This window comes from Poecile atricapillus, chromosome Z, assembly GCF_030490865.1.
Source record: "Poecile atricapillus isolate bPoeAtr1 chromosome Z, bPoeAtr1.hap1, whole genome shotgun sequence".
NCBI classification, from domain to species: Eukaryota; Metazoa; Chordata; class Aves; order Passeriformes; family Paridae; genus Poecile; species Poecile atricapillus.
Genome location: NC_081289.1, coordinates 132,616,145 through 132,628,568, shown reverse-complemented (window position 1 = coordinate 132,628,568; position 12,424 = coordinate 132,616,145). Strand labels below are relative to the sequence as shown.

The following is a 12,424-nucleotide window of genomic DNA, read 5'->3' as shown; positions in this document are numbered from 1 at the left end:
AGCTACTAGCTTTTAAACAAAATTCTGCCTCTCCATGCTACAGCATACTGAGATCAGAAGCACACAGGGCAAATCCACAGTAGCAATATTCCACTGCTCTAAATGGGGACCTCCTCTGAGTAATACATACAAGCCTCTTTTTCAGTTCAGTGCAGAGATTAGGATCCTTTTCAAGACAGATATACTACCAAATAGTCAATTAAAGGATTGTTTTAAATTAATCAGTTCAGAATTTAAGTATTTATGTATTTTCATGAATACTACATTTCAGTGAAGTAAAACATGTAAAAAAAGGTGACAAATTTTCTGGATAAGACCATTTATTTTAACAAACAGATGAGTCTTTAAGATGAACTGGAGGCTGCAACAGCTGCTCTCTTGGGCTTCGGTGTGGTTCCCTCACGGAATCCATTCCTGCAAGTAGAAATATGGTTACCACTTTTTGAGTTGATTCCTGCTCCAGGTTATTTTCTGACAGGCATGTTTTAGATGAAGCTCACTATCTTTTTTCAATTTATCTAAGTAACACACTGAAATCACTACAGAGTTTATCCATTCAGACCTTTCTAAAAAGAAACATATTATTAAAAATTGTCTTGAATAGCAGTATGGTTTTCACTCTCTTACGTTGAAGTAAATTTAAGTTCTTGAAACAGAAAGATTTCATTATTTGAGTGAACACTGCAAAACAGTGAGTAAACACTTCAACAGCTCAGCTGCTGAAATCACATCTCAGTTCACATTCCCTCTAAGCAAAGTAATCCAACTAAGCAGGTCCTGTTACTGAAGCCTATTTCTTACAAAAATCCTCTATGCCTCCAACCACACTCTTCAGCCCTAACCTTGCTTTTGCATGACATTTCTACTTGAGCAACACAGTGGAAAGCAAACTACAGCTGTACACTGGAAGGTGTTTTATGGCTGCCACTGGAAAAGAATGAGCTAACCAAAACAAATGAATTGATCCCTCAACCACATCCAAGACTGAGACTAAAAAATCTCCTTTTGCTAATAAAGCCAATCTACATTTTTATGACAGCACTCCTGAATTACACAATATTTGCCATATAGCTTTTCTGTGTAGTAGAACAGAAACTACAGAGTTCCATGGGAATCATACAACACCCCCACTACCTTCCCAAGTACAACTCAAAAGCTTTGTAACAAGTCTTAGAAACTTGCAACTCAGGATCTGATGTAATACCCACTTAATGCTGACTAAACTCTAAACAAAGAGAGGGATCAGAAGTTATTCCTGTCCTGAACATTTTTCTGAGTGAGCAAATGGGGAATGGAGTGCATTTTGAGACTTATCTCTATAAAACTCCCCACCTCAGTGCAATCATCTGTTTAACTGAATCACAAATAGATGCAATACCACACAAAGCATTTTCAGATGTGGGCTTCTTATTACAACAACCTGTGTTCTGTACTACCTTCATTTAGTGGAAACATTGCAACTTTTTACACACCCTTTGTCTTACTAGTAAGTTTTTTTCACCCTCAAAGGAGGCTAAAATGCAGATAACTATATAAAGCACATTATTTCATATTTAAGTAATGAAATCATAAATCATATTTAAGTCATGAAGTAATAAATCATCCCCCATGAAGTGGTACTAAAACAAAATAAAAATGTTAACTTTGGCGGGTGAATTTTGTTATTAAGTTGTGTCTATGCAGGGTTTCACGCCATGCAATCGTGTAATAAAATGTTATACCTGAATCGACGGTAGACCTTTTTCAGGTGCCTCATGCGACCGGTACCAGTGGTGTTGCGTCTTTTAGCCTTTGCACTCCAGTTATCTAAAATATATAAGTTATTGTTATTTACCTGCACCAAATAATTTTAGTTGCATGTTATATTTTTATTATACAATTATTCAAGCTGACAGAAAATAAAAAATTGACGACCATTTAAGTCAGTTTCTATGCAGTAATACTGCTTATTACCTACCATACAGTTAAATCATCATTAATTTGAACAAAACTCCAAAATGAAAAATGACAGTTTTTCTCCCTCAGTCAAACTACTGAAGAAACATGTTTTTTTAAACTAGAGCCAGTTAAAAGTTTGGGACTTACACTTTCTCTTACGCTTAGCAGGGTAACCACATTTCCCACAGGTCGATTTTTGCAGATGGTACGCCTTGGACCCACATCGACGACACAGGGTGTGTGTTTTATTTCGTCGTTTACCAAACGAAGATGTACCCTTCGTCTGAAAAGCATTTCAAGACACAGAAATATCACTAACATTTCCAAGTCACGAAACTAAAATAACAAACCTTAAAAAACCGAGCGCAAACCGAGTCGTGCAAACACGTCAGACAACTCAGTTCCAGCTACAAGTAGCCTCCATTTTTAGGTCTCATTGCCGCCATTCCTTACGTGACCCCGCCCCTGTGCTGAAGTAAAAGGGAGCCACGGCACATTTATATCGGCTCCGGTCTCCCCACACCTGCCACGCTAAGGCAGCAAATTTCCCTCTCCTGATGAAAGGTGACTAACTTCACACACAGCAGCCGCACTCACCCTTGGCGACCGAACCCGCTCTTGCTATGTTATTGCCCGGCTGCTCGGCCACAGCAGCAGCAGGTACGAGGCAAAGTCCCCAAAGCGCCCGCGACCCCAGATCACATCACGGCCTCCTCGCCCGGTCCGGCGCGGCAGCCGCGCCCGCCGCCAGCCCCCGACCCCGGCGCCCAGCCCGGCCGCGGCACCACCACCACCCCACGGCCCCGTCACAGTGCGGGGCCTCCCCCCGCGGCGCCCCCGGCCTGGCGCGGCGGCGGATGGCGGCCGATGGCGGCGGATGTCCCGCGAGCGGGCCCAGCACTCACCATCTTCGCCGGCCGCCAGCACCAAAGAGGCCGCGCCCCGCCCCGCTTCCGCCAAGGCCCCGCGAGCGCTTCCGGGGGCGGCCGCTCGGGCGGGCCCGGGCCGGGCGCTGTGGGGGGAGAGGCCCGGGCGGGTACGGAGCGGGGCCGGGTGGCGCCGGCAGCGGGGGCACGGCGCTCGGCACGCCGAGGCTGTCCCTCTGCAGCAGCGCCCGCGCTGCCGGGCGACTGCCTCAGCGCCGAGTCCTGGCCCTGCTCACAGCGACAGTCGAAGTTACTTTTATAGAATCACTGAATCACCAGTTTTGGGAGAGATGTACAAGACTATCGAGTCACTCGTCCACCCAGCACTAAGCTAAATCCTAAACCACCTTCTGGGTAACCAATTTCTGACCACCCGAGCAGTGACAAAATTTTTAATGTGGATCTCCCATCTCTCAGTTTCAGACCATTTTCTGTTGTCCTCTCTGTAGGTACAGTAGAAAAGAACCGGCCCCCACCTCAGTACACTTTCCTTTCAGGTAGTTGTAGAGAGCAATGAGGTCTGATAGGTGAATTTTAATGCCTGAAATTCAGGCACATTATAGTTTACTCTTGCCTGTAATACATAACTTGCAAAGAAAGCTGCCGTGAACAACAGGTCCGCCTGTACGTTCTTTGTCCATGTCCTCCCCCAGACCCCTCCACGGTGCTAGACAGCCTTCCTGAGATCAAAAGCATTGCAATGGACGTCATGGGCACAAAAAAGGGACGTGGTCACAGCACCAAGCCTGAGTCCAAGAAACATTTGGACAATGCTCTAGTCACATGGTGTGATTCTTGAGGCTATCTTGTGCCTGGCCAGGAACTGGTTGATGATCCCTGTGGGTCCCTTCCAGCTCAGCATATCATGTGATCGTCTGAAAATATTACAATTCTTACCTGCCTGCCTACTATGCATCTTCAGTACGCTTACAATCTATACACAATTTTATCTTGAGAGAGTTCATTTCAGGGGAAATTGGAGAAATTTATATATATCTCATTACCAGATCATTACCATGTCAACCCAAACAGAGCCAGAAATTGATGCTATAGGCACTTTATTTATCTTTGTAGAGTTATGTAATTTGTCCTACAGTACTTGAGGAAAGCATGTCTTTTTCTGGTAGGCTAGATCTTACTCCTTGTTTACTGACTAAAAATGCAGCTTTTCCCAAATATAGTTGTTTGGCCCCACCAGAAGCCAACAAACTATGAGCAATCCTCCCACTATGAATGAGTGGAACCCCTGTGACGTGGAGCTTGTTGATCACAAAAAGAGGTAGTCCCATGGCACGTCCCCAGATTAGTGAAGCTGTGTCTGACCTGTTGCATTTTCACTCCTGGACAAATCATGTTCATATGGTTGTCTAAATATTCATTTATCTTCACTTCTTTTGGAGTGCAGCCTATTGTTGAATTCTTTTGGTGCTAATTTATGTAGTGGGAGGCCTTTGACCTCTGCTAATGTTGAGGGATGGGGTAAAAAGCCATTTTGACTACACCAGCATGGCTTCCAGACCTTCCAGAAAGGTGTGGCTCAGGCTAATCACTTAGTTCTCTCATTTTTGAGTGGCAGTTTCTGTTTCTGAAATAATAGAAATCTTTGCCTGTATTCATTTTACCTCACATGAAATCCAGACATTAACTCCATGGTCTTGCAGTAGTTAAAAAGGACAGATTGGTTCTAAATGTCAAATCATCACGTATTAAATTAGGTGTCTGCAGTAGGGTGAAAAAATGATCCTTGAAAGGAACCCTTCATCTGTGAATTCTAAGAGAAGCCTAGGCAGGCCCCTTAGATTGGTCACATAGGTAGCTGAAGTTAAGTAAAATTAATTTTATCCTGACTTGATTCAGTGATTATATTTTATAGCAATTTCTAATACCAGAAATCAAAAGAGAAATCACAGTTGTTCTTTGGATGAAATGCCATTCAGAAAAGAAAAAACAGAAACAAAATAAACCACTTAAACAATATGAATATATCCCACAGGCTGAACTCGAGTCATATTTCTCCCATCAGCCTTGCTGTGTGCCTTTTATCTAGTGCCTCCTTTGCTCTTTCTTTCTCACTAAATCTCAGAAATCTGGAAGATGGCATGGACATTGGACAGGTGCCATGGCAACAAGCCTCCAAAGGAAGTCTGTTGGTTTGGCTGCCTGCAAGAATATGCAGGAATTATTCCTGTCCTTTGTGGGATAAAAATAATCTTCTTCATTTACACGTCTTCAAACCTGTTCAGAAAGAAAGATTTTTGCTGTCATCATGCATTTGTCTTTAGTATTCAGAAATACTTTCAGGGTAGAGAATGGTCAGACCTGTGGCTGACCCAGTACCCTTCCAGAAGGTCTTAGCCCATGTAAAGTTCACAGGGGAGAAGAGAGTTCATTGTCCATTGCTCAGAACCCACAGGCTCATATACTGGCAGCTGCTGAATGGCATCAGTCTAAATTCAGCACTGACTAATTCACACTGCTTCTTTGCTGCATAGGAAGTAATACAAAATTTAGAAGGTGACTTGTCTGGATTTCAGAACTGTCTTTTTGATGTGGGAAACAGCAGTCTGTCACTGCAACTGATATCCCATCACAGCTTCTGCAAAGCAATTTTGGTCCAGCCAGGTTTGTTGATGTAAAAAGCCCTTTGTTGTGCCAGCAAACAGTGATCCTATTAATCTTCTAGACTAGGGTGTATTGAATACCATATTCTGCACCATGTTCAGCAGCCTGGCTGATCTGGTTGGGGTTAAAAGACTGAAGTAAAAAATAAATATGCCTTTAGAAATGAACCTTAGAGTCTAGCTCCGGGACAGGGAGACCAGAACAGGGGCCAGCTAGACCTTAGAGAGGAACGGGTGTGTGAGCGACAAATAACCTCAGGGGCATTTGTTTTGCTCAGGTTTGATGTCATGCTACTACATCACACCATCACTGGGGTGCAGTATAGCCAGACACACCCTGTGGTGTGACTTGCTTCAAAAAACAGAATTTAACTGGTTTTACAGAACTTGAACTGCTGAAAGGACTAATGTGTGACAAACAGACAACTGATATCCAAGCAAGTTCTGTCTAATGTCATCATATTGCATCACTTGTTTGTGCACATATGTAGCACCCTTTGCACAAGCAGGGATGAGCTAAAGGGATGGGAATAGTGAAAACTCAACCTTCATATATAGATGTTTGAAGCTAGTCAGCACTTAATATTATCTTCAGTTATCTTCAGTGGTGCAGACAAACAGAAGTCTTTATTTCTTAGTGTGATCTCTTTATTTCTTTATGTGATCAAAGGAATGCCTTTCAGTATCCTCCTGAATATTGAACATTTTGACATAGATAACAGGAATGCTGCAGGAAAGCTGAGGAATTTGAGGGCAACATTTTCATGAGGGTTGATTTAGCTGCCTTTGTTTCTGGCTTTCATCCTGATTTTCAGAGGTAAATATCTCAGTTGGAATTAGTGGGAAAGACGCTGATTATTTGTTACTTAGCAGGCAGGAGCAGCATCACTTCATTTGTATAATATCCAGATTCTTCAGTTTGAAAACTTTTGTGAGTTTGAACCAGAAACATTGGTCACCACAAGATGACAGTAGAGTTCAAGTAAAACCTTTCTACTAAACAGTAAAAACTCTCTGTTTTTACTGAGAGTAAAAAGCAGCAGTAAATTAGGTTAATAAATTGAAACAGTAATGAATATTATCCATAGAGTTCTTACATCTCTATGACAAAACAGAAAATTTTAGCAAACAACAGTGCTTATGAATAAGCTTGTTGTATCCTGCTAAGAAACAAATAAGCATAATAAAGGTCTTTCTATTTGTTTAAGATGAAATTGAGTACAAGAATATTAAGCAGCTTACACTAACTTCTGAAATTTCTTGTTAAAATACAGTGGAAGTGATAAAAAAATTGTAACAACTCAGTATTTTTTAACTACAATTCTGTTGCAGCTTTCCAGTACCTAAAGGGTGCTTACAAGTAGGATGAAGGGAGACTTTTTACATGGGCAAGGGGACATGGCCTTAGGCTGAAGAAAGGCAGGTTTAGATTGGGTGGTAGAAAGAAATTATTTACTGTCAGGGCAGGGATGCACTGGGACAGGTTGCCCAGAGAAGCTGTGGGTGCCCCATCTGTGTAAAGGTTCTAGACTAGGCTGGATGTGGCTGGTCTAGAAGAACATGTCCCTTTCCGTGGCAGGGGGGTTGGAACAAGATGATCCTTAAGGTCCCTTTCAACACAAACCATTCTGTTATTCTGTTGTCTCTCCCCAGCATCAGAGGAGAGACATAATATCCTTCAGACCACCTTGGGGATGGCACTAATACTTGTAGATCATGGCAGAAACATGACTACCATCATGAACATAGCAGGAAAAGCTCCTCACCCACTTCTTCAGCTGCCTTTGATCTTTGCCTTGGAGTTCTTGTGGGGGGAATCCTGGTTTCTTCCCCACTAGAAACCACACTAGAATCTTTCTTGTTCCATCTGGCAAGGGGAACAGGGAGAGCATATTTCTTCTCAGCAGAGGTAGGAACAAGCCTGGGACACACTTGCTCCACAGTGCAACAGAATTCAGAAAATTCAGAATTTTAAAATGTCTCTAGTTTCTGTTTGTTTGGGTGTTTGTTTTTTTTTTTTTTTCTTTGATTCTGGTTTTGTTTAGTTTGGATTCTTTTTTGTTTTCTTTTTAATGCTTATGCTTAGATACAGTACAGGGTTGTGGGGCTTTGTTGCACCAAAGTAATTCTCAGAGAGGGTTTCACTAATAGCAGAGGTGGTTGCATGGCAGTTTGGGCTAAGGACCAAACAGGGTGCATAGGAGAAACCACAAGTTCTTTTACAAGGTGACAGCCATTTAATTCTCTGTTGTATAACAACAAAATATTCTTGTCTTGTTAGTATTATTTTGATAAAAAACAACCTTTCTTGGTCTTGTCTTGTTTGACACTGTTGTTTTAAAACTTTGTTGCATTATTCATGCACAAATGTATGCACACACAAACTTAGAGCAAAATTTTCATTGGGGAGTTAGCAAAAGTATTTGAGCTACCACCATCTGGTGTTGTAGTCTGAATCACATTCCAGGTGGAAACGCCTAGCTTCTAACCACATGCCTCTTACATTGCAGCAGAAAATATTTTAGTGAGTTGTGAGGAAAATGTTTGTACCAGTACAGACTGCAAAGTACTGGACTTAATTTTCCTTCAGATGGTTCTGGAATTTTTGAGAAAAGGCTGGTCAAATAGTTGTCTGAAATGACACAGATTTGGTGGATCTTGTAGTGGGAAGGCAAATAAGTTGGATGACCTTCTAAAGTTCCTTCCAGCTGTACTTTTGTCATGCTGTGATTTCATAAGAGGCCTCTAACTATAGAGACATAACTGTATCTCTGATCTCTCAGGCTGTCATTTTCTCAGAAAAATGCATTTGACCAATTTTATACTTGGAAAAAAAAGGTCAGATCTTCATGAATTCTGCTTTCAAATTTTGTCTGCTTTTCCCATTGTGGTGGCTGGACAAATAAGTTCTGTGTCCCCTTTCTTACATGCCCACTGACAGGCCTGCATTTTAAATATCCATCCCTCCCCTGTGTTATGAAAGTCTCTGACTTGCATTTTTGGAGTTATTCTAAAGCACGTTAAACCCAAAAGATTGATTATTGAAAATAATTATATAATTGAAAACCAAATGTTACCTAGTCATGACCCCAGCTAATCAGAGATTAGCTGAGTAGGTCAGAGCATGGTGCTAATAGCATCAAGGTTGTGGTTTTGATCCCTGCACAGGCCATTCGCATAAGAGCTGGGCTCCATCATGGTTTCCAATTCAGAATATTCTGTGATACATGTGTGTATCTTTCAGTGCAGACACATACACAGATGGTATACACTTAGCTGTATTAAAAATGTTTTCCTTCTTTTGCACTAAAAAAATATCAAAAGCTTGTGTCACTTATAGCTGGACATAGCCTATGCCTAAGCCCAAGCATTATGGTTGACATCTGCTAACTTGGAAGCTGAGGATCTAAAAATAACTTAAAATGTCAATTCTTTCATACTTCCAAATGTTCTATATGAATGATACATAGGCATAATCTTTGGAAAAGAAATGCAGTATCAACTGGTTGGGAAAAAAACATCTCCTTCCTGCAAAAGTGTTGGAAGTAAAAGTCTTTGGCTATCTTACCCTCTGAATTTTCTCACTTTTTACATGGCATTAAATGCTTGGTTAGTTGTCTCTTTGCCATTACGTTCCCTCCTTGTGCTTCTCAGCTCTGCTTTAAGTGCATATGTGAATGACTTTATCTTTTGTAATAGTCTGATTTTACTAAATGTGAATGATTTTACTTCTCACCAGCCATTCCTTAGAACATGGTTTGATATTCTCCTCCTGGAAATGCTGGAGAAATGCAGAGACATGCCTTTTTACACCGCTTTCTGTCTCCCAAAGTAAGCAGGTAATTCAGTTTTATAGGGCTCATCCAGGTTTGGCACTTGTTAGTGTTAAAAGATTACATGTTACCATGTATCTGGTATAGCAGATACATGGTAAATTTCCAAATTTCTCATGTATATTGCAATTATAAGTATCCATGTATGTGAGTAAATGCAAAGATGTGCACAAAATATAACATATCTGATTTTCTTTTGGAAAAATGCATTTCTCACATATATTTATTGTTTATAAGTTTCAAGTTTTACTTTATATCTAATATTGAGGAAGAAAGTTAAGTGTCTGTAGCAAGTGGAAGTCAAAGAAGAGGCCACTGAAGAAAATTGGGGCACTCACGTTTAATCTGAAAACCAGAAAATTAGCCTAGCATATTAGTTGTTTGTATATGTATTTACTTTATTTTATATCTCACTTCAGGAGTCCTAAAAGATTTACATTTTTCTTGCTCTGGGACTACTACAAATGATTGCTTTCCCTGGTCACCCTGTCCATTCTCTAGAAATAAAAACATAAGCTCACTTTAACGTAGAAAAACCTGTCACTTACATAGCATGCTTTACCCTATATAGATTTATGGGGGTTGCTTTTAATTTTTGGATGTGAGACACAAGCTTTAAAAAAAAAAAGGCTTTACAGTGGAACAGACAAATTTAAGTTTTATGTTTACTGAAGATAAAGTGTTATTCCCCAGGTAAAATAAGTTCACTTTTCTTCTTCAAAATCACTGTTGCATTTTATTATTTTCATCGGCTGAGAACCTTCCCTAAGTACAAATCAATTGCTAACAGAGGTCAGCTCAACTTTGCAGTTGTAAATGTTATCTTCTGTTTATTCTGGAATGTTTTCCCTGTATCAGGCATTTTCAGTTTTGCATTTACTGGAATTGAGGCATACTGGCTCCATCAGGGAATTCCCCTAACACCCATGCACAATTTCCCTCTTACACTATTTCACTTTACCAAAAATAGAGGACAAAATAAGGCCTAACCTTATTAGTGTGTGTAAAGAGGACACAGAAAATAAATTGAGCTTTTTGCTCACAAAATGGAATTTACAATCCTCTGGCCACAAGACACCTAGATTAGACTAACACACACAGCATGGACAGTCTTCCAGATGATGCAGGGCAAACTCAACTTCTCCAGCAGATGGCGGAGAATATGCCAGATTTAGATTATCCTTTAGTTAGTCCTTGTTAACCAATTGCACAGTTTTCAGCAGAGCTTGAACATACATTAGGGAAAGGTGTAGCCTAAAAAGTGCCTGCTCAATAAAGGAAAAATGTCTGAGAGAATATTGCACTGTCTAAAGGTCACAAAACTGTGACAAGTATAAGCCTACTTATTATATTTAAACAGCAGAATGAAATATGGTAGCCCTCCCAGTAACAGTATCAGTAGTTTACTTATTCTGCTCCATGTCTTGACCATTTTACAAATTTGTAATTGACCTCACTGCAAAACTGACCACCAACCTTTTTCAGGGTACCTTTCTCATGGCTGATGCATGCTTTTACATGGAAGTATTTCCCTGTCCTGGTGTCCCGGCTTAAAACCCAGCTAGGATCTGAGCCCCGTGCAGCAGCTTGTTCATCCCACAACAGTGGGATTGAGGAGAGAATCGGAAGGGTAAAAGCCTGAAAACTTGTGGGCTGAGATAAAGAGGGTTTAACAGGAAAAAAGCTGTGCAAACAAGAAAATCAAAATAAGGAATTCTTTCACTGCTACACATGATTAGGTAGGCGTTCAGCCATCTCAAAGAGAGCAGAGTCCCATCCCACATAATGGTTATGTCTTGTGAGGACAAACATCATCACTCCAAATGTCCCCCAGTATCACCTTCTTCTCCCCACTTTATATACTGAGCATGATGTCATATGGTTTGAAATATCCCTTGGGTCAGCTGTCCCAGTTGTGCCTCTTCCAACCTCCCACAAGGCCCCTCCAGCTTCCTTGCCAGCATGGCAGTGGGAAAAGCAGAAAAGGCCTTGGCTCTCTGCAATCCCTGCTCAACAACAATAAAAACATCTCTATATGTTTATTAACCCTGTGTTCAGCACAAATCTGAAACATAGCCTTGTACTAGCCAATGTGAAAAAATTAACTCTACCCCAGCAAAAAACAGCACACCTGCTTTCATTGCTGTCTCTGAAGACCAAAATACGTATTCACCAATAAATGAGTAGCATTATGTACCTCTCTTGCCAGGAGGCCTTTTCAAAGAATGAAACAGGAGGCTTCCTTGTATGTTGCTATCACAAACCTTATATTTTATATTCTCTCTTTAGAATTATCAATATATATCTCTTTTTTTTTTTAATCATTTATAAATATCTCAAAGTTATTTGCTAGTTCTAAAAGTCTGTTTGCTGAATATTTTCTTCTAGCTACCAAAAGTTCTAAAGAACCTCCACCTCTGTCAGAAACACCATACTTTTGATTACTTTCATGATGGTCTTTCAACCAAATAAGTACAGAATGGGATGTCTTCTCAGGCTAAGGTGGGGACAAGTCCAATCTCCAGAAATGAAGATTCTTTCAGAGATGTTTAGTGATATGGTCTCCACTATCAGATAAAGCATTTCCTACTTGTATAACTCCAACTAATCAAAACTGTTGCATAAAAGAAATTGGATGGCTAGATAGAAAGAAGTTTTCTGAGAATTTTATATCTGGAAATAAAAAAGTACATCATTAATACGGTCACAGTGACCCTGTGCTTTAGTCATGCTCCTTTTAACTGAACTGCAAGTACAGACAGAAGCCAGAATAGCTCACTACGCTTAGAAGCTTGTTGTGGAAGAAATAGCAAATGTTGAACACATCTAAACTTCTCTGGGTTCAGGTGAATGTCTGCAACTGCATTATCCCTTTCTTATTACTGGTACATGTTTTCAATTATCGCAGTCTGCTGGTGGATATGTGCATAGCCAGTCCAGAATGAGGGAGAGCCAGAGACAAGGCTATGTCGCTTCTGTTTCTACACAATGCACTGCATCTCTCTTGCCTCTATGAAAGTTTGTAAAACCTTACTTTATCTGTTGAACTTTGTTTCCATATGGAAGATATCCACAAAAGCTTATTCCAGGAAGTTTCACAGTAGCA

At 40.6% G+C, this 12,424-nt stretch overlaps 1 protein-coding gene across 1 annotated transcript; it reads right to left on the bottom strand.

Moving 5' to 3' along the window:
- Positions 1-302: 302 nt before the first annotated feature.
- Positions 303-3,001, bottom strand: RPL37 (ribosomal protein L37). The gene is made up of 4 exons (XM_058828003.1): positions 2,844-3,001; positions 2,086-2,221; positions 1,722-1,806; positions 303-414 (listed from the first exon to the last, which is right to left on the bottom strand). Exons 1-4 carry the CDS (start codon positions 2,844-2,846, stop codon positions 345-347), a joined length of 294 nt encoding a protein of 97 aa, XP_058683986.1. The 5' UTR covers positions 2,847-3,001; the 3' UTR covers positions 303-344.
- Positions 3,002-12,424: the final 9,423 nt, after the last annotated feature.

Coding starts and splice junctions, on each gene's coding strand:
- RPL37 (XM_058828003.1), bottom strand. Junction 1,807..2,085: donor TGCTAAGCGTAAGAGAAAGT/GTAAGTCCCAAA, acceptor TATATATTTTAG/ATAACTGGAGTGCAAAGGCT. Junction 415..1,721: donor AAGGTCTACCGTCGATTCAG/GTATAACATTTT, acceptor TTCTACTTGCAG/GAATGGATTCCGTGAGGGAA.